Raw genomic sequence first — 22,499 nt, forward strand, 5'->3', positions numbered from 1 at the left:
TTCAGAATGGACTTCACAGACAGAGAGAACGCAGAACTCGCATCAAGTTTGTTTTTCTTTATTTGGCGAAAAGCACAACACTTTGTTTTTATTGTGAGTATCCACAAAAAAAAAATAGAAACTTAACAGGATCTAATGATGTACAACACTTATTTGTAAGATCAAAATCAACCGAGTATTTTGAGTCTCTTTTGCACTGATAAGAAAAAAAGCGAGACAATCGCGCCGGCGCGATAGCCGACCCCAGGGGGTTAATATCATTAATTCATCTTTGTCTCTAGGATACGTACCAAAAACCTTTAAACTGGCTATGATGAAACCGCTTGTTAAAAAACCACAACTTGATCCTACAGAATTAGTCAATTACAGGCCGATCTCGAATCTGCCTTTTCTGTCAAAGATATTAGAAAAAGCAGTATCTTCACAACTATGTTCCTTTCTAGAAAGAAATGATATCTGCGAGGTTTTTCAGTCCGGATTTAGACCGTACCATAGTACTGAGACAGCTCTCATTAGAGTCACAAATGATTTGCTCTTATCATCCGATCGTGGTTGTATCTCTCTATTAGTGTTACTCGAGCTTAGTGCTGCATTTGACACCATTGACCACAACATTCTTTTAAATAGACTAGAAAACTATGTTGGCATTAGTGGAATTGCACTAGCATGGTTTAAATCATACTTAACTGACCGTTATCAGTTTGTAGCAGTAAATGAAGAGATGTCTAATCGATCACAAGTTCAGTATGGCGTACCACAAGGCTCAGTACTAGGACCGTTGCTGTTCACTAGGAAGTTCTTCCAGGAAACATGGAGTTAGCTTTCACTGTTATGCCGATGATACTCAGCTGTATATTTCTTCAAAACCCAACGAAACTTACCAATTCACAAAATTAACGGAATGCATAGCTGATATAAAAAATTGGATGACTAGTAATTTCCTACTACTAAATTCTGAAAAGACAGAGATTCTAATTATTGGACAAAAAACTTCCACACGTAATAACCTAGAATACTGTCTAACACTTGATGGCTGCTCTGTCAAGTCTTCGTCGTCGGTTAGGAACCTGGGTGTGCTCTTTGATACCAACCTTTCTTTTGAAAGCTACGTGTCTAGTATCTGTAAAACTGCATTTTTCCATCTTAAAAATATATCTAAAATACGCCATATGCTCTCATTGGGAAATGCGGAACAATTAGTTCATGCGTTCATGACCTCAAGGCTAGACTATTGTAATGCTCTACTGGGTGGTTGCCCTGCACACTTAATAAATAAACTACAGCTAGCTCAAAACGCAGCAGCTCGAGTTCTTACCAGAACCAGGAAATATGACCATATTAGCCCGGTTCTGTCAACACTGCATTGACTCCCTATTAAACATCGTATACATTTTAAAATATTGTTGATTACTTACAAAGCACTAAATGGTTTAGCTCCGCAGTACTTGAGCGAGCTCTTAACGCATTATAGTCCTTCACGTCTATTGCGATCTCAAAATTCCGGCCAGTTGATAATACCTAGAATATCAAAATCGACTGCTGGCGGTAGATCCTTTTCCTATTTAGCACCAAAACTTTGGAACAGTCTTCCTACCATTGTCCGGGAAGCAGACACACTCTGTCAGTTCAAAGCTAGACTAAAAACACATCTCTTTGACCTAGCATACACACAATATATTATAGACTTCTATAATTCAATGTTAGGCTGCATAGATTAGGTCAGCCGGAACTGGGAACACTTCCCTTAAATCTTGATGTACTCGGTACATCATAAGAAGGATGGTGTCTACGCTAATATTAGTCTCTCTGTTTATCCCGAGGGACCCTCTATGGTGGACCTGCGCCTGGACCCATCCCAACTCATCCTGAAGTGCCAGCCTCATAAGCCCTGTGAAGGCCTCATCGACACGGCAGCCATCGGCACTGATCCTCAACAACTCGTCTCCATACCGGCGTGATTACTTCGACTTCCAACCGGATGGAAATGGATAAATACTCTAAATGTTCCGATCCAATTTGACTTGTAATGCTGCCCGAATCATACACTGTTCCTTCGTTGGCCAGAGGAGAACTGGCCCTCCGACTGAGTCTGGTTTCTCCCAAGGTTTCTTTCTCCATTCTGTCACCTGATGGAGTTTTGGTTCCTTGCCACTGTTGCCTTGGCTTTTGGCTTGCTTAGTTGGGGACATTTAATATTCAACAATATTATTGATCTGCCTTACTTAAGGTTGACGTTGACGCAATTATCTTCTAGAAACAAAGTTTGTTGTATTATTTTCATGTTATCACTGTGAAGCTGCTTTGATACAATATGTATTGTAAAAAGCGCCAGAGGTGGAAAGAGTAATAAAATATTCTACTCAAGTAAAAGTACTACTACTTCAATGAAATTTTACTTAAGTACAAGTAAAAGTACCGGTCTAAAAATCTACTCAAGTAAAAGTAAAAAGTAGCTCATTTAAAATTTACTCAGAGTAAAAGTTACTGAGTTACTTTTTTAACAGCGGGTGGGGGAATCCCCCGTGTAGGGTTGTATTAATGGTATGAGATTTTCACAGTATGATAACGTCTCAGAAAATATCACGGTTTACAGTATTAATCAATTATTAAAGGTGCTATATGTATCTTTTAGCGGCCTCTATCGGTGATGTTTCAGATTGCAACCAATTTTTACAAGAGTGCTCATGCTCGTGCTCGAACACAAGAGCGAGCACTCATGGTACCGGCCGGCCACACTGAGACTTTCAACACACCGGAGAAAGCATCACACAACATGCTGGAAACTCATGTAAACTCCCACTGCAACGTTACAATAATAGGCTACTTTTATCAGCTTGATGTTGAACTAATGCTCCATGCTCGTACCATGATAACGTTACATTTGTGGTGTTATCTAGCATAAGGCATTTCACAAACCATTCGTGTATCTTTCACAATCAGCAATGTCAAGATAGGTGAATGTATAATATGATAACGAAAACGGTTAGTGAACTAGACTGAACAATGTCAGTGTAACAGTAAGACAGTAGGAAGTAACATTCCTGTACTGAACGTGTCGGAAATGTGTATTATAAACAATATGATAGTGGGATGAGTGACGTTAGACAGTAGATCTAGTACATAAAATAAAAGTTACATCCTAAAGCACTTGCTATCCTGGAACAGTCTTTTGTATTCATTTCATGTCTCATGTATGTTGTAGTTGACCTTGCTATTTCATTATAGTTTAACATTATTTCAGCATATCTGAAAACTTGTAATTTATCACAATAAAAATAGCGGAGGTCTCTCCATAATTCAAACGCTCAGCCGATGTTGATCCGTGTTTTCGTCCTAAGTCGATCCGATTCACGTTTGGCCTGACGAGCTTCAGCAGATACATTTTTGTTTTGTTTTGTTTTTTATATTTATGTGGAGTTTGTTGGAGTGTGTGTTGTGCTGGAGGCAGGTCGTGTTTGGTGTTATCAGACTCATGTCGTCAGCTGCAGTGCCGTCGGTCGCATAGACTGTATATAAGGAGAGAGGCTCGGGAGCGCGCATACACGTCACATCCGATGGCTTTCGCAGAAAATCCGACCCGGAGACTTCACATATAAATAGGAATACTGGCCTTCAGAGGAAATAGCAAAACCCGACAAGTGGATCATTGTAATGTGTGATTAGAACCCCTTCACACACAGGCAATAAAAAAAGGATTCATTTTAGAAGAAAAGTTACATATAGCACCTTTAAATAAATAAACAGTATTATTAAATTATGGTTATTATTATTATTATCATTAGTTAAAATGACAGTTAAATTAATCAAAACAGGGTTTTTTTTGGTAGAACAAATACTTTTACTATAACAAACTTGAAACCATTTGTTTGTTTTGTTTATTAAAATTTCAATAAAACATGTCTAATCAATTAAATTCAATAATTGATAATGAATTAGATTAACAACTTATTTTTAACATTAATAATTTATTAAAATGTTTAAGAATAATATAGTCCTATGAAATGTATTTTATTCAGAAAATGAATGTTTCTTTTTATGATTTAATCCAAATATATTATCAAAAACGGTGGTAATCAAATGTAAATTTAAACTTTGTGTCCTTTTATTTTTGGGGGAAGCGCTACAAAACAGATTTGCTAAATTAAACCATGGACAAAAAATATATATTCCTTTAAATAATGTTTAAATAAAATGTATTATTGTTGTTATTATTATTTTGAGAAGTTCGTTCTATTGTATGTCCAGAATTTCTCCTTAGTAAAACCGAACTTTTATTTTGACAGGTTGTAGTGAAGACCCGTTTCAAAGTGTATTTGACAATGGTTTTTCTCAAATAAAATTATGAAAATGCTCATTAGGCGTTCTCTCAGAGCAGCTCTGGAAATGTTCATGTATTTATGTCCTCAAATTGTTTGTGAGACGCTGAAAACACCATGAACGTCACGCGTACTTGAGTATGTAACGTTAGTAGACAAAGCGGCGCAGCTCAGCAGAACAAATATGTTATATATTTACATAGAAGTATTTTTGTTCTTAAATATTCACAGACCATGTCGCGATTGGATTTATTGCACAGTTATACTTTCCATGTATTCATCCATCCATTATTTTGCGTGTTTTACGTGACATCTGCGTTATGTGAATTCCATTTTCATGACTGGATTCCGGGATTCCCTCTGCATCACGTAAGTCATTCGGCCTTAAGGGTGTACTCACACTAGGCACGGTTGCCACGAACCGGGCCCGAGTACGATTGTCCCCCCTCCCCACTCCCCCTCTGGCCTGCACTCACATAGGGTTTCAGCATTCGTGCCGGAGCACGCTTACGTCATTATGGTGCGTGCGACGGTTTCGGGATAAACAAGAAGAGCGGCGCTCTCTGAACACAATGGAGTCCATCGCTCTGTTTTCTTTGTGGATAATTTTGTGTCGTTTGGTCCACGGTGGTCCACAGCCCTCTCACAGCCTGTTGTTAAACAGATGCGTCGCCTTAGTGGCGCGAAAATTTTCACGTAATCGTGCTGCTCGTATGAGGAGGTTTGCAAGGTACCAGCTGAAGTGCAGCAAGGACTTTGCAGCTTTGATTACGGACTGTGTTGGTTTTGGAGCGTCGCAAAACCATGACGTCACGCGTCCTGTTCCGTGCTCCAGCACGGTTAGCGCTCACACTGCATGCGAACCGCGCCCGAGTCCAACTGAACCGTGCTCTGGCCCACCTCTTCCAAGCGGGCCAGGGCCGGCTAATCGAGCCGCGCCTGGGCACGGTTCGGAGCACTCACACTAGTCAAACGAACCGCGCTTTGGTGGTCAAACGCACTCGGGCACGGTTCAAACTGGCTAGTGTGAGTACACCCTTAGTTACAATCATCGGGACATACCTTTATCTGCAGGAGGGATGGTGTCCTATGTATCCTCTTTTTGCAGCCACTTTGCGTCCACATTTTTTGCTAATTGGATATCTATCCTCGAGGACTACCACTCGTTTTTTCTACAAAGTATTTCCATACTGGCCATAATTCGCTTCATAAGAATTCGAGGGCGCTTTCAGCTCAGCTGGGTCTGCGTCACCTTTCTTGCGCGTTTGTTCTCCCGCCCTTCAACCAATGCAGTAGTTTCCGGAGTGTGATTTTTTTTTTCTCCCTTGTATTATTATTTTTTACTCAGTAACGGATATGATTTCAAATGTAGCGAAGTACAAAACTTCAAACAAAACGTACTTAAGTAAAAGTAAAAGTTCAGATTTTAAAAACTACTTAAAAAAGTAGAAGTACACAAAAAAACTACTCAATTACGTAACGCGAGTAAATGTAATTCGTTACTTTCCACCTCTGAAAAGCGCTATATAAATAAAGGTGACTTGACTTGACTACAGGTGGAGAGGAGATGGGGATTATTAGGAGGCCATGATTGGCAAGGGCCAATGGAGGAAATTTGGCCAGGACACCGGGGTTACACACCTACTCTTTACGAGAAGTGCCTTGGGATTTTTAATGACCACAGAGAGTCAGAAACTTGGTTTAACGTCTCACCCGAAGGAGGGTGCTCTTAATTTGGCTAAAAAATCATTCCAAAAGAGCTCTGCAGGGAACACCTTGTCCCATGAAGCACTGTGGGTGATGTTATTGAGTCAGTCTTATAATATTCCTGTTCTCTTGTCTGTGCATATTTTGATACTTGTTTACATAATCAACTTCCACTGGAGTTTGATCACGTTGACTCGTACAAGACTAATTTGCTGGTTCATTTGCCATTTTCCTATGGGGTTTTTCAATTTGACATTTTGTTCTACACACCTATTAGCACAAATTGACGCAGCATGTTTATTTTAGAAAATGTATGTTTTTAATAAGAGAAAACAGTTTGTGGTGTGTGCAGTGTACGTTGTAGAACAGAACGGCAAAGTATTATGGGAAAATCCTGAAGGAAACAGCGGCGACTTGGTCTTCTGGGTTCTGGTGTCATACCTGCAACACTCTATAGACTGAACATATAATATATGCGTCATTTTTCACAAATTCACATTTTTGTTGTGTACAATAATGGTTTACTTTTCAAAAACTTGCACTTTGAAATTCATTTTCAAAAGTTTGCTTTTTTAGGCCCCAAAACACTTTTGTCATATAAAAGAACAATGCATAAGTTTTTAGTTGAAAATTGTTTAATGTAAATGCCCCCTCAATGTGTCAAAAGAGAGACAAAGTGCCTGTGCAAAAATCCACACTTGATGTCTTAACCACACATGCATGTGACAGGAAGTGCGCAAGACTGTCCCATGTCTTAAAAATGCCGAAGCTCAGTGCCCTTAACATACACTAAACCCACACCATCTTGAATACCGCTTCTGAGTGGTATTTGAGGCTAACCGTATCTCATCATGCATCGTGTTTGGGAACTCGCATGACTATAGACCCTTTGCACGTGACGTCACGCTCTACTCGCGCGAATTCTGAACGCAATGACACACAGCAGAAGAGTTATTCTGTAGACAGACGGCAAGCCAAACAAGCACGTGTTTGTTCTTGTAATAAAATGGTTATTTTGTGTTGTGCCATTGGCTGTGCTAATAGACAGGGTAAAGCCAATATATCTTTTTATTGAATACCATTTGATGGTGAGAGAAGGCAGCGATGGGTTGCTGCTATCAGCCGAAGTACTCCAGGATTTGTAGCAAGCATTTTTCACAAGGTAAGATTTATGGATGTCCTAGTTAGGTGTACTTCATTTGTGTAATACCATCATGCATATCCAGATGGAGACCCAGTCAAATATTAATTTGTAACCTAACCATGTAATGAGCAAGTATCAGCAAGCATGATAGGGCTCTGCAGTCTACCCATACAGATTTTGGTGCCACTTAAATGTCTATGCTTCTCTGATGGTCAAACTTACATTAGATGCAACGTAAACATTGCTGCACGTGAGGCTATTTAACACTACACTTGACAGCAGGTAACATTAGCTAGAAGCTGGATAAAAATGGTTATATTGTGCTTTAGTATTAAACACCGGGAAAAGTAGAGCATTTATCAAGGTCTCCCATTTAGTCAGTATTGTGTCTACATCACACGGTTTCACCAAAATTAAAGGTTCATCATTTAAAACTCCCTATGGAGAAAGAGAAGTTATTAACTTCTGGAAGCCAATGGTTGCATGCTATATGGGACTTGAAAGTACAGTAGGACTATCAGTTTCACCACATTGGCAGAATGAGGCACTTTTTCCGAGTCAAAAGCAGTTAAACCAGACATGGAGCAAAATGACAAGTCAGATACAATCGAGGATTGATTTGGCAGTTTTATTGAGAAGCTCTCTTTTGCCCTTGAACCATTACAGGACCAAGTGAGGCCTTGCCTTCCCACTGAATGCCTAGAGAGAAGAAAAGCCAAGTTAGAGCACTTGAATCAAAAGCAACCTTAGAAAGAGCAAAAGCTACCAACCTCCATAGGGAGAGGCAGCAAATTCACCATCAGGACCACATGTTGAGTCACAGCAACCACAAACTTGGTCATTACCATCAGCAGCAAACCACCTGCAATAAAACAAAGACATGGAACCTTCAACATGAGAAAAGTCAACTTAAAAATAAAATGCCCACGTACCCATTGGCAAAGGAACAGGATTTGTGCTGAGCGTCACTGGGTGCAGAAGCAATAGTTGCCTTCAGAATACAAGTTATGTAGATCTGCAAGGGGTGACAGACAAGTCACAAAACCAGGGCAGATGGGAAGAAAAGTCAACTCATGATATTCACAGTACATACAGAAGGACTGTTGCCCTCCTGGAACATAAATGCCTCCAGCTGGAACTGGATCTCGTCAACCTGGGACCGAGGCATGAAGCGGGAGCTGGAAGCTGTAGTTTTGGCATCCATAAAGCACCTGACGACGACACAATCACAAAGAGCAACTCATGAACGTCAACTGTAGAGCATCAAGCAACTAGACCTTACCCATGACGAGTTACAAAAAGCAACTAAACAGTCCTACCGCAACGGGGGCCATGACCTTACCCATGATTCTCAATGAAGGAATAACTTGGAAGAGAGTTCACATCAGGTACTTGAGTGGCCACACAGCTGTCCACAAACACACGCAGAGGCACATGATTGTACTGCTTCACAGATGCCTCGATGTTAATAACGCCACCCAGGAAATAGGAGTATGAAGGCCTCTGATAGGACCAATCATCTACACAAAATAAGAAACATTTTAGGCACAGCCACAATAGCAAGGGTAAAGGTTCATTTTATTGAAAGAAAAAACCTGTACCAACCCATCATGATCTTCAGGGAGAAAAGCAAGACTTCTTGTCCTGCCTCTGTGGAGGTATAAGGGACCCACGTTGGTCTCAAGGCATCACTGCTTACATTTTGGAGCCTGCGGTTCATGAAAGTACCATTAATTGGTCTCCTAGTTGCACGAGAAAGTGACCAAGATCACTTACCTTTGATAATGGCATTGAACACCAACAATTGCCCCATCAGCCCGGGTAATCGGAGTACCAGCAAGCGCCTCAGGGGTGTAGGTAAGAGAGAAGGTGTAGACAAGCTCATCCTCATTCAGCTGTAAAAAGATTGTGGTTACCAAGAGGGTCATCCCAAAGACATTACATACACCAAGACCATGCACTTATATTGCTATGAATGGGAGAAGGTGCACTGCAATGGTGTAATTCCTAAAGAGCAAGTCACCAATTAGTAAATTCTTCACATCACCACAGCTGCCCTCAGAAACTCTGGTGTTGCCAGAGATAGTCAATGTTTTGGAGACATGCATTTAGTATTGAACATGCACATTGGTAAAAACTAGCTTTAACACTATTAAGGCACAATATATATTGTTCTTGTTTCTTAAGCTCCCTTCATACCATTTATGGGATGGTTTACATCAGATGTTGGTTTGAAGGGTTACTAAAGGCAAGTAGCTTGAAAATTCAGGATTTAACCATTCAGACAGATAGAAAACTTGGTCTTAGCTGCCCTGGCATTGTAAAACCAAGTAAACTGATTTTCCTTGAAAGTTCCTCTGCCACAACAAATAACCCATTAAGATTTGTGAGTTCTTACCATCAGCACGCTGTTGCAGTCCTGTAATTCATACTCAAAGATGAGCACTCTTGACTCAGGATCCTGACCAACAACAGGACATCCACCTAAAGACAGTCCAGTTGGCTGGATCAACTGACCATTGCTGAAAAAGTCCTGCTGGACCTCTACGAGAACCCGGTTCTCACCACATTGAACCGCTACGCTGCTGGGAGTCACGGGTTGCCTCAATTGGAAGTCCACCGCCAACTCGCTCTGCACCTCGGGAACGATGGGATACCTCCAATCCAAAGGCTTCACTGGACCCTGCAACAGCTGCTTCTCCTGAAGGCCAAAAGGCTCTTGCGCAAGGCTTTTGGAGACGGGACCCAAAGGACTCTGAAACTGAGAAGCCACTTGCAAAGGGTTCCAGAGCCCTAGAGGAGAAAGGGCAGGACTTCTGGAAGCTGGATCTGATTTTGGCCCCATGCTTCTTGGACTATGACTGGACCTCAAACTTCCCAAGACATCAGGCAGATCAAATGCAACAATCACAACCACCACTAAGACAACTTTCAGGAACCCCATCCTAACAAACTTTGACACAAGCACCACAACACACACAAGTGCTTGGCTTTGCCATTTTGTACAGCTTTGAGTTAAGGTGGCTCCACCCCTTTTACCTTAATTGATTATCCTTGATTCCCCTCTGGACCTGTAGAGTGTATGCATCTTGGGGACGCACCACTCTGCACATTTTTTATGGGCCTGTCCAAATAACCACATTTGACGTCTTTGTACTTGACGACTTGTCTACTTACATGACCTACAGTATTTCCGGTCTTTAATCCAAGTGTTCAAGTGGGCTTGAACACTTAAAAAATGCAAGTTTACATAGCTTTATTTACACATTTTGCTTTCAAGTATTTTGCATTTTAAAATAAACTTATAAATGTCTGTAACAGAAGACACAATTAAAAAATGGTGATGCTTGTATTAAGTGATGAAATGCAGTTGCAAATGTTGTACAAAATATACTCTCACATCTTTGCACCAATAACATGTACAACACTTAGTTTTTACTACCAAATAATGTGTAATTTCTTATTCATTCAACTTAGAGTGGAATGTTTTCAGTTTCACTTTTAGTTTTATGGTCCCTTTAACATATTCTGTTGACTATATGTAACGTTGCATCTACATGTCTACTAACTATCATTAGAGTGTACCGTAAAACTTCAAATAATAGCTCAGGCTTTTATTTTCACAAATCGCCGAACTGCACCGGCTTGTATTTGAGACACGCGTCTATATGAGAAAGGCCTTTAATTTAGTGTTGAGATGTTGTTCATTGAGTGTAGGCCTATGATAACGATCCAAATAACATAGGCTGATAGACGGAAAGTCAAGTCATCTTCATTTATATAGCGCTTTTAACAATGTAGATTGTTTCAAAGCAGCTTTACAGAGATAAACATACAATTTACGGTAACAGAGATTGTTTTGGCTTTATAGCGATTTTTGAATAATGTTCCAGCTAAAGTTAGTTTTGATTGATTCTCTTCCAGCAAAATTATCATTTGGTATCAAATTAGGGGCCACTAATACGACGGCGTTCTCTCTAAACAGACTTTAAACGCGAACCTGTGACCTGATGGCGTTCACATGCGCATTAAGAATTGATTCTATAGCCCAGTTATATTCGTTTGAATATATATGCGCAGGTTTGTAATTTCCCTACAAACCATGCCTAAACAAACTACTTGTCTTGCCTATACATTAGATAAAGAATTTTATTTTATTTTATCAGTTCGGGGTTCGCGAACTGGATTTTCAACAACGCTTTATCTGTAGAGTGGGAAAGAGATCCTCCATAGGGAGAGGATAGTTGACACTTCAGCACTGCATTGTCATCGGGTCCAGGCGAAGCTCCTTCGTCAGATCTGGATACCACCTGGATCCGGCAGGCTGCGGGAAAACCTCGGGATAAACAAAGACACTAATATTAGCGTAGATGCCATTCTTCTTATGATGTAACGAGTACATCAAGATTTAAGGGAAGTGTTCCCAGTTCCGGCTGACCAAATCTATGCAGCCTAACATTGAATTATATAAGTCTATAATGTATTATGTGTATGCTAGGTCAAAGAGATGTGTTTTTAGTCTAGCTTTGAACTGACAGAGTGTGTCTGCTTCCCGGACAATGGTAGGAAGACTGTTCCAAAGTTTTGGTGCTAAATAGGAAAAGGATCTACCGCCTGCAGTCGATTTTGATATTCTAGGTATTATCAACTGGCCGGAATTTTGAGATCGCAATAGACATGAAGGACTATAATGCGTTAAGAGCTTGCTCAAGTACTGGGGAGCTAAACCATTTAGTGCTTTGTAAGTAATTAGCAATATTAAAAATGTATACAATGTTTAATAGGGAGCCAATGCAGTGTTGACAGAACTGGGCTAATATGGTCATACTTCCTGGTTCTGGTAAGAACTCGAGCTGCTGCGTTTTGGACCAGCTGTAATTTCTTTAAGCGTGCAGGGCAACCACCCAGTAGAGCATTACAATAATCTAGCCTTGATGTCATGAACGCACATATGACAGAATTTGGATATATTTTTAAGATGGAAAAATGCGGTTTTACAGATACTAGACACGTGATTTTCAAATGAAAGGTTGGTATCAAAGGGCACACCCAGGTTCCTAACCGACGACGAAGACTTGACAGAGCAGCCATCAAGTGTTAGACAGTATTCTAGGTTATTACGTGAGGATGTTTTTTGTCCAATAATTAGAATCTATTTTTTCAGAATTAAGTAGTAGGAAATTACTAGTCATCCAGTTTTTTATATCAGCTATGCATTCCGTTAATTTTGTGAATTGGTAAGTTTCGTCAGGGCGTGAAGAAATATAGAGCTGAGTATCATCGGCATAACAGTGAAAACTAATGCCATGCTTCCTAATGATATCTCCTAAGGGTAGCATGTACAGAGTGAACAGCAACGGTACTGAGCTTTGTGGTACGCCATACTGAACTTGTGATTGATAAGACATCTCTTCATTTACTGCTACAAACTGATAGCACGGTTTAAATCATACTCATGCAAGTCCACTAATACCATGCAATTCCACTAATGCAATTAATGCAATTCCACTAATACCAACATAATTTTTGAGTCTATTTAAAAGAATGTTGTGGTCGATAGTATCAAATGCAGCACTAAGATCGAGTAACACTAATAGCGAGATACAACCACGATCTGATGATAAGAGCAAATCATTTGTGACTCTGATGAGAGCTGTCTCAGTACTATGGTACGATCTGAATCCTGACTGAAAATCCTCGCAGATATCATTTCTTTCTAAAAAGGAACATACACTCACCTAAAGGATTATTAGGAACACCAAACTAATACTCTTTCGCCTTCAGAACTGCCTTAATTCTACGTGGCATTGATTCAACAAGGTGCTGAAAGCATTCTTTGGAAATGTTGGCCCATATTGATAGGATAGCATCTTGCAGTTGATGGAGATTTGTGGGATGCACATCTAGGACACGAAGCTCCCGTTCCACCTCATCCCAAAGATGCTCTATTGGGTTGAGATCTGGTGACTGTGGGGGCCATTTTAGTACAGTGAACTGATTGTCATGTTCAAGAAACCAATTTGAAATGGTTCAAGCTTTGTGACATGGTGCATTATCCTGCTGGAAGTAGCCATCAGAGGATGGGTACATGGTGGCCATAAAGGGATGGATATGGTCAGAAACAATACTCAGGTAGGCCGTGGCATTTAAACGATGCCCAATTGGCACTAAGGGGCCCAAAGTGTTCCAAGAAAACATCCCCCACACCATTACACCACCACCACCAGCCTGCACAGTGGTAACAAGGCATGATGGATCCATGTTCTCATTCTGTTTACGCCAAATTCTGACTCTACCATCTGAATGTCTCAACAGAAATCGAGACTCATCAGACCAGGCAACATTTTTCCAGTCTTCAAATGTCCAATTTTGGTGAGCTCTTGCAAATTGTAGCCTCTTTTTCCTATTTGTATTGGAGATGAGTGGTACCCGGTGGGGTCTTCTGCTGTTGTTGCCCATCCGCCTCAAGGTTGTGCGTGTTGTGGCTTCACAAATGCTTTGCTGCATACCTCGGTTGTAACGAGTGGTTATTTCAGTCAAAGTTGCTCTTCTATCAGCTTGAATCAGTCGGCCCATTCTCCTCTGACCTCTAGCATCAACAAGGCATTTTCGCCCACAGGACTGCCGCATACTGGATGTTTTTCCCTTTTCACATCATCCTTTGTAAAACCTAGAAATGGTTGTGCGTGAAAATCCCAGTAACTGAGCAGATTGTGAAATACTCAGACTAGCCCGTCTGGCACCAACAACCATGCCACGCTCAAAATTGCTTAAATCACCTTTCTTTCCCATTCTGACATTCAGTTTGGAGTTCAGGAGATTGTCTTGACCAGGACCACACCCCTAAATGCATTGAAGCAACTGCCATGTGATTGGTTGATTAGATAATTGCATTAATGAGAAATTGAACATGTGTTCCTAATAATCCTTTAGGTGAGTGTAATTGTGGAGATAGTGCCTTTTCTAGTATCTTTGACAGAAAAGGTAGATTCGAGATCGGCCTGTAATTGACCAATTCTGTACGATCAAGTTGCGATTTTTTAACAAGTGGTTTAATCATAGCCAGCTTAAAAGTTTTTGGTTCGTATCCTACTGACAAAGATGAATTAATGATATTGAGGAGAGGATCTATGACCTCTGGAAGCATCCCTTTCAATAGCTTAGTCGCAATAAGGTCTAACATACATGTTGTCGATTTAGATGATTTAAAGGGGTCATATAATGCCATTTTTGTACAAGCTAATATAATTCTTTAGAGTCTAAATTAAAACTTTGTAATATACCTTAATTAAAAATTCTCATTAGTATTGTAAGAAAACACTTATTTTACCTGGTCAAAAACAGCTCTGTTTTCAGCACGCCGTTTCAGTGCATATGACTTTAAATGATAATGAGCTTTGCTCACCCCGCCTCTCTGTTCTGTGCTACACCGTTTGTAACACAATAACCATAACGCGTTGTTCATTATAGAAGTGGGATTATGAATTATATTGAGAACGTCGTACATAGAAAACATGCCGTAATGTACCCTGAGTGTAAACCTTAGACGCATTCATTGTGAAGCGTGCAGCTAGCGATTTGCAAAGATTAATATAAATATTAAAGGTTAATAAAACGTTACACTCACTTCAGTTATTTTGGAGGTTTAGCAGGAACACGAATAGTTGTTACCGGTCCAGGAGCAGCTTCTTAGCAAAACCAGCTTTTTTTATTTTTTATTTTTATTAACAAAAATATCAACATACAAACTCTTGCAGGGAAAAGAGAATATACATGGGTATATACAAATGTTGTCAATATACAAAAGTATTAACCAAGCAGAAACAAAACCAGCTTTATACTGACCCTCCTCGTTTATAAGCAGTCTGGTGTGTGAAATAATTCGCGCAAATATGAAAGCATTGACGTTGCTCGTGGGGAATATTCCCTTCGAAAACAAACTCAGCCACTGCGTCTTCAGCGGTTCGGATTTAGGAACATTAAAATGACTGCTGTGTTCGTTATTACACCCAAGAACAGAACACCACAATCGCTTAGACCATTCTGCTCATAGACAGTGCTCCAGCATATCAACAATGACCGCGCCGATCCGCGCGGACTATGATTGACAGCTGGCTCATGAGCGAGGGCGGGTCTGTGTTGAAACGCGGCTGTCATTCAACAATCGTGGGAGGGGCGTGCGAGCTTGTGACGTCACAGGCTCGAACGGCTCGATTTGAGGCAGGGGAAAACATATAAGGAGATTAAAACAAAAACACTGGATGGATTTTTATCATTTTATGATGTTTGTGTACAGGCACTGCCAACACACATTTCAGTACAATCAACTTGTAAAAGTGCATGTACCATTTGGGACCCCTTTAACGAGTTTAGAAAATTCTTCTTCTTCTATAGCAATGAATTAATCAAATTTTTCCTTGGGGAGACTACAATGCACTCCCTGAGGCGATGCTATAGTAGATGGTTGCATAGTTATAATTTTGTCCCTGATATTATCAATCTTATAAGTGAAGAAGGTCATAAAGTCATTACTGTTGTGCTGCTTGGAAACTTCTGGGCTTGAAGCTTTATTTTTCATTAGTTTAGCAACTGTTTCAAATAAATACCTAGGGTTTTGTTTATTTTCTTCTAATAGGGTTGAAAAATAAGCAGATCTAGCAGCTTTTAAGGCCTCTCTGTAAGCAATCGAGCTCTCCTTCCATGAAATGCGAAATCCCTCTAGTTTAGTTTTCTTCCAGTTTTGCTCCATTTTTCCGGCTGCTCTCTTTAGGGCCTGAGTGTGTTCGTTGTACCACGGCGTTGGGACTGTTTTCTTTAATCTTCTTTAAGCGCAACGGAGCAACTGTGTCTAAAGTGCTGGAAAAAAGAGATAAGTTTCTGTCGCAATATCAAGTTCTTCTAAGCTATCTAGGATGCTGAGATGATGAAACTGATCAGGAAGATTATTGATAAAGCAATCTTTAGTGGCAGAAGTGATAGGTCTAACATATTTGTAACACGGAGTCGGCTTTGAAGCCTTGGCTAAATGAAGTTTACACGAAACTAGATAATGATCTGAGATGTCATCGCTCTGCTGAAGAATTTCAATAGCATCAACATTGATTCCATGTGATAATATTAGATCTAGAGTATGATTACAACAACGAGTATGTCCTGACACATGTTGTCTAACTCCAATAGAGTTAAAAATATCTTTAAATGCCAATCCCAATGCATCTTTTTCATTATCTACATGTATATTAAAATATTTGTATATTTATGACTTTATCTGCAGCGAGTACTAACTCTGATAGAAAGTCAGCAAATTCTTTGATAAAGTCTGTATGGTGCCCTGGTGGCCTGTATACAGTAGCCAGCACAAATCTCAAACGTGATTCATCATTTACACTATATATTGTTACATTAAGCACCAACACTTCAAAAGAATTATATTTGAAACTAGACTTCTTAGTAATTTTGAAAATATGACTATAAATTACAGCAACACCTCCCCCTTTGCCTTTCAGACAAGGCTCATGTTTATAACAGTAATCTTGGGGGGTGGACTCATTTAAAGTAATGTAATCGTTTGGTTTTAGCCAGGTTTCTGTCAAACACAGCACATCTAGGTTATAGTCTGTAATCATATTATTAACAATAAGTTATTTTGAAATAAGGGATTGAATATTCAGCAACCCAAGCTTTATCATTTGTTCATTTGTATTAAATCTTTTTTTTATTTGTTGAACATCAATTAAATTTTTAACCTTAGATCTAACCACTGATGGAGGAAAAAATAGAGGGTGGAAAGGATCGGGAGATTAAAAAATATGTAGGAATTTGGCAAAATCCTGTGCTTTCCATTCTGTGACAGTTGAGCTAAAAAATAAAGATGGCGTCTGAAGTTGCATTAGATGGTCAGTTTGTGTGTAAATGTGCACTTTTGACCAAAAACATAAAGCTCTCTCTATTTTGCTGTAGATCATTAAACCGTTACGCTGCCTCAGAAGCGTGTCTGAAATCAGTTTCGACCTGTAAAGTCATTGCCTATAGTGCAGCGAGGGGACGGGTCAATGCGCAGCCAACGTGCTGTTCTAGAGATCCTACAAGACAGGTTTCCATCCATCACTATTTGGCCCTTGTCACTCAGATCTTTTCGCTTGCCCATTTTTCCTGCTTCTAACACATAAAATTCAAGAACTGATTGTTCACTTGCTGCCTAATACAGGTCCTTCTCAAAAAATTAGCATATTGTGATAAAGTTCATTATTTTCCATAATGTAATGATAAAAATTAAACTTTCATATATTTTAGATTCATTGCACACCAACTGAAATATTTCAGGTCTTTTATTGTTTTAATACTGATGATTTTGGGATACAGCTCATGAAAACCCAAAATTCCTGTCTCAAAAAATTAGCATATCATGAAAAGGGTCTCTAAACGAGCTATTAACCTAATCATCTGAATCAACTAATTAACTCTAAACACCTGCAAAAGATTCCTGAGGCTTTTAAAAACTCCCAGCCGGTTTCATTACTCAAAACCGCAATCATGGGTAAGACTGCCGACCTGACTGCTGTCCAGAAGGCCATCATTGACACCCTCAAGCAAGAGGGTAAGACAGAAAGAAATTTCTGAACAAATAGGCTGTTCCCAGAGCGCTGTATCAAGGCACCTCAGTGGGAAGTCTGTGGGAAGGAAAAAGTGTGGCAAAAAACGCTGCACAACGAGAAGAGGTGACCGGACCCTGAGGAAGATTGTGGAGAAGGACCGATTCCAGACCTTGGGGGACCTGCGGAAGCAGTGGACTGAGTCTGGAGTAGAAACATCCAGAGCCACCGTGCACAGGCGTGAGCAGGAAATGGGCTACAGGTGCCGCATTCCCCTGGTCAAGCCACTTTTGAACCAGAAACAGCAGCAGAAGCGCCTGACCTGGGCTACAGAGAAGCAGCACTGGACTGTTGCTCAGTTTTGCATGTCATTCGGAAATCAAGGTGCCAGAGTCTGGAGGAAGACTGGGGAGAAGGAAATGCCAAAATGCCTGAAGTCCAGTGTCAAGTACCCACAGTCAGTGATGGTCTGGGGTGCCATGTCAGATGCTGGTGTTGGTGCACTGTGTTTTATCAAGGGCAGGGTCAATGCAGCTAGCTATCAGGAGATTTTGGAGCACTTCATGCTTCCATCTGCTGAAAAGCTTTATGGAGATGAATATTTAATTTTTCAGCACGACCTGGAACCTGCTCACAGTGCCAAAACCACTGGTAAATGGTTTACTGACCATGGTATTACTGTGCTCAATTGGCCTGCCAGCTCTCCTGACCTGAACCCCATAGAGAATCTGTGGGATATTGTGAAGAGAAAGTTGAGAGACGCAAGACCCAACACTCTGGATGAGCTTAAGGCCGCTATCGAAGCATCCTGGGCCTCCATAACACCTCAGCAGTGCCACAGGCTGATTGCCTCCATGCCACGCCGCATTGAAGCAGTCATTTCTGCAAAAGGATTCCTGACCAAGTATTGACTATTGAGTGCATAACTGAACATAATTATTTGAAGGTTGACTTTTTTTTATTGTATTAAAAACACTTCTTTTATTGGTCGGATGAAATATGCTAATTTTTTGATACAGGAATTTTGGGTTTTCATGAGCTGTATGCCAAAATCATCAGTATTAAAACAATAAAAGACCTGAAATATTTCAGTTGGTGTACAATGAATCTAAAATATATGAAAGTTTAATTTTTATCATTACATTATGGAAAATAATGAACTTTATCACAATATGCTAATTTTTTTAGAAGGACCTGTATATATCCAACCCCTTGACAGGTGCCATTGTACCGATATATAATCAATGTTATTCGCTTCATCTGTCAGTGGTTTTAATGTTGTGGCTTAGCAGTGTTTATTAAATATTTTCATATATATATATATATATATATATATATATATATATATATATATATAATATCCAGCTAATTTCCTCTTTTCAGGGAAATGCAAGGTCTCCTAAAGCTAAATGTTTGTAAATTCTTCATATTATTCATAATGGTCTGTTTTATTTTTATCAAACGGTCTCAAATCATTCTCAAATCAGGCCTAAACGGTCAAATACACACAAAAAATGCCTGGCTGGGTGAGTGTTCACTTAAATTATGTCTTTACCCTCATGTTGTGTTCGAGCCATTTTGACCCGGAGGGGATTTTCTTTTCCCCGAAAATGCTAGTTAACATTATCCCATTGGACTAAAACACCCGACTTTACTCACCCAGGGTATAACTACTTCCCCAAAATTGGAGAATGTTTAAAATTTTCCCCCCAACTTGTGGTGTTACTCGTCACAAATGACAAGCCTACAAAAAACTGCGAATAAATCTCTCATTACTCTATATTATCACCAAATATTGGATACAATATTTTTGCCAACTTGTTTTCTTTCAATTAGCACAGGTTTTGTATTTCTATTTGGATCTGATTGATCATAGGCCTCACTGATCTGAGCTAATTCATCTCAGTTTTTGAGTGAAAAAAGCATTATTTGTGGATAAATCTGTCAATATACAACAAAAAGTGCACTGTTTATCACACTAGTGTGCTTTAATGTTTAACCAGGAAGGTTGTTTTGAAATGCTTTGATCTTTTACAAAATGGAACAGTCACACTTTTGGTTCCCAGTCAAAAATGACCGGCCTACAAAAACAAGCCTATAAATCTCTCGTTACGGTATTACCACCAAATATCGCATGTAATCTTTTTGCCAACTTGTTCTTTTTCAATTAGGTTGTGTATTTATTTTTTAAACTGACTGATTGATCTGAGCTTACATTGCTCAAAAATGACCATCCATTGAAAATGAATCGGGGAGATCGAAAACAAGAGAAACATTTAATGTTCAGGAGCATGTTCATCATGTTCACATACAGTATGTACACATGTGCTTGCAAAGATAAAGGCCTCGGACGTGTGCATGTGTGGACACACATTCATGTACACAAACTATTTTGAGTATTACAGGCTTTCTTTTTCACAGAGATGAACTTTATACTTTGATCATATTGATCGTAGGCCTCATTGATTTGATCCGAGTTTTTGAACATGTTAAGGGTCCTAAAAGCCCCTGAAACCTTGAACAAAAAAACTAATCCTTAGAAAAACATCAGGCCTTCTCACCTTCCAGGGCTTGGGCCCTAAATATGAGAAACAAGTTTGCAATAACACGCAGCATTACGGACTGTTGTACAGCTAAAATAAGCGGATGAGACCAGAAGTCTCGACACAAGGTACTAATGGCCTCTTACATTAAAAATAAGGTGAAAAGACTTGAAAATCTTAAAGCACTTTTTATTTTATTGTTTCAGCTTTTTTTTTTTATTGTATTAACTTATCTTAGTGCTGGATTTGACACCATTGACCACAACATTCTTTTAAATAGACTCGAAAATGAGGTTGTCATTAATGGAATTGCATTAGCATGGTTTAAATCATACTTATCTGACCGTTATCAGTTTGTAGCAGTAAACGAAGAGATGTCTTATCGATCACAAGTTCAGTATGGCGTACCACAAGGCTCAGTACTAGGACCACTGCTGTTCACTCTGTACATGCTACCCTTAGGAGATATCATTAGGAAACATGGAGTTAGCTTTCACTGTTATGCTGATGATACTCAGCTCTATATTTCTTCACGCCCTGACGAAACTTACCAATTCAAAAACTTAAAAATACCAATCTTTCATTTGAAAGTCACGTGTCTAGTATCTGTAAAACCGCATTTTTCCATCTTAAAAAAATATATCTAAATTATGTCATATGCTCTCATTAACAAATGCGGAACAGCTAGTTCATGCGTTCATGACCTCAAGGCTAGATTATTGTAATGCTCTACTGGGTGGTTGCCCTGCACGCTTAATAAACAAACTACAGCTAGTTCAAAACGCAGCAGCTCGAGTTCTTACCAGAACCAGGAAGTATGACCAAATTAGCCCGGTTCTGTCAGCACTGCATTGGCTCCCTATTAAACATCATATACATTTTTAAATATTGCTGACTACTTACAAAGCACTAAATAGTTTAGCTTCGCAGTACTTGAGCGAGCTCTTAACGCAATATAGTCCTTCACGTCTATTGCGATCTCAAAACTCTTGCCAGTTGATAATACCTAGAATATCAAAATCGACTGCTGGCGGTAGATCCTTTTCCTATTTATCACCAAAACTCAGGAACAGTCTTCCTAACATTGTCCGGGAAGCAGACACACTCTGTCAGTTCAAAGATAGACTATAAACACATCTCTTTGACCTAGCATACACAACACATTATAGACTTCTATAATTCAATGTTAGGCTGCATAGATTAGGTTAGCCAGAACCGGGAATACTTCCCATAAATCCTGATGTACTCGTTACATCATAAGAAGAATGGCATCTACGCTAATATAAGTTTCTCTGTTTATCCCGAGGTTTACCGCAGTCCGCCGGATCCAGGCCGTATCCAGATCTGATGAAGGACCTGCCTCTGGATGCGACGACAACGCAGTCCTGAAGTGTCACTAGTCCCTCCCTGTGAAGGCCTCCTTCCCGTTACCTCTGTACAGATAATCGTTGTCGGGATAGATCCGGTTCGCGTGGAGACGCCAAAGCGATAAAATTCTGCATTATAAATTTTAAGGCCAGACAAGTAGTTTGTTGAGGGTTGGTTTTTTTAGAGAAGGACTACACGCCTGTGCACATATATTCAAACGCGTATACCTATAGAATGAACTGTTAATAACACATTTGCACACTATCAGCGTTTTCACAGGTTCGCATTTTTAAAGTTTGCGTAAAGAGAACTTAAAGCTGCCGTCGGCAACATTTTTTGGATCATATTCAGTGAAATCAACACTATAATCCGACAGAACAACAAAGTGGTTTTAGAAAAAAAACCAAGCTTCTAACTCCACCTGGAGCGTGTTATTTGTTTTGCAAAAATCCACAGCTCCCGGTTCATCGGGTCCAATCAGCGAAGGGGGGGTGTGAGATCTGACTGTCAATCACAGATCGGGCACACGCCACCCCTCGCGCACGTTACAATCACATACAGACGCCTGAAGTTTGCTCAGGAACGAAGAGTGATGGCAGATCTATCTCGCTTTCAAAACACTAACAAATCAAGTAAGCTCATTTAGAGTATAAATGACATTAGCAATTGCAATCTATCGGTAGATTAGCCAGGGCAGCATACCTCCAAATACTCCATGGTGTTGATGGATGCTGATGAGACGGGCGCGTCACAGATAACCTGGTGCACACACACTCGAGCACGAACTCGGTGGGAGGGTATCCGTTGATAGTGGAGGAGGGCCATGAGT

General features: G+C 39.9%; 1 protein-coding gene across 1 annotated transcript; it reads right to left on the reverse strand.

The window, feature by feature from the left end:
• Positions 1-7,781: 7,781 nt before the first annotated feature.
• On the reverse strand, positions 7,782-10,132 carry LOC130069456 (zona pellucida sperm-binding protein 3-like). Its single transcript, XM_056233331.1, has 8 exons — positions 9,566-10,132; positions 8,944-9,062; positions 8,773-8,876; positions 8,510-8,687; positions 8,261-8,378; positions 8,100-8,182; positions 7,938-8,029; positions 7,782-7,866 (listed from the first exon to the last, which is right to left on the reverse strand). The coding sequence occupies exons 1-8, from the start codon at positions 10,109-10,111 to the stop codon at positions 7,796-7,798; spliced, it is 1,311 nt and encodes a 436-aa protein (XP_056089306.1). The 5' UTR covers positions 10,112-10,132; the 3' UTR covers positions 7,782-7,795.
• Positions 10,133-22,499: the final 12,367 nt, after the last annotated feature.

The sequence above is a fragment of the Rhinichthys klamathensis genome, unplaced genomic scaffold, assembly GCF_029890125.1.
Source record: "Rhinichthys klamathensis goyatoka isolate OS25496 unplaced genomic scaffold, OSU_Roscu_1.1 h1tg000368l_1, whole genome shotgun sequence".
NCBI classification, from domain to species: Eukaryota; Metazoa; Chordata; class Actinopteri; order Cypriniformes; family Leuciscidae; genus Rhinichthys; species Rhinichthys klamathensis.

Excerpts from the sequence above, each read along its gene's own strand:
- LOC130069456 (XM_056233331.1), bottom strand. The coding sequence starts at position 10,111 with ATGGGGTTCCTGAAAGTTGTCTTAGTGGTGGTTGTGATTGTTGCATTT. Across the intron at positions 9,063-9,565 it reads ACTGCAACAGCGTGCTGATG|CTGAATGAGGATGAGCTTGT; the intron begins GTAAGAACTCAC and ends ATCTTTTTACAG. Across the intron at positions 7,867-7,937 it reads TGCTGCCTCTCCCTATGGAG|GCATTCAGTGGGAAGGCAAG; the intron begins GTTGGTAGCTTT and ends TCTTCTCTCTAG.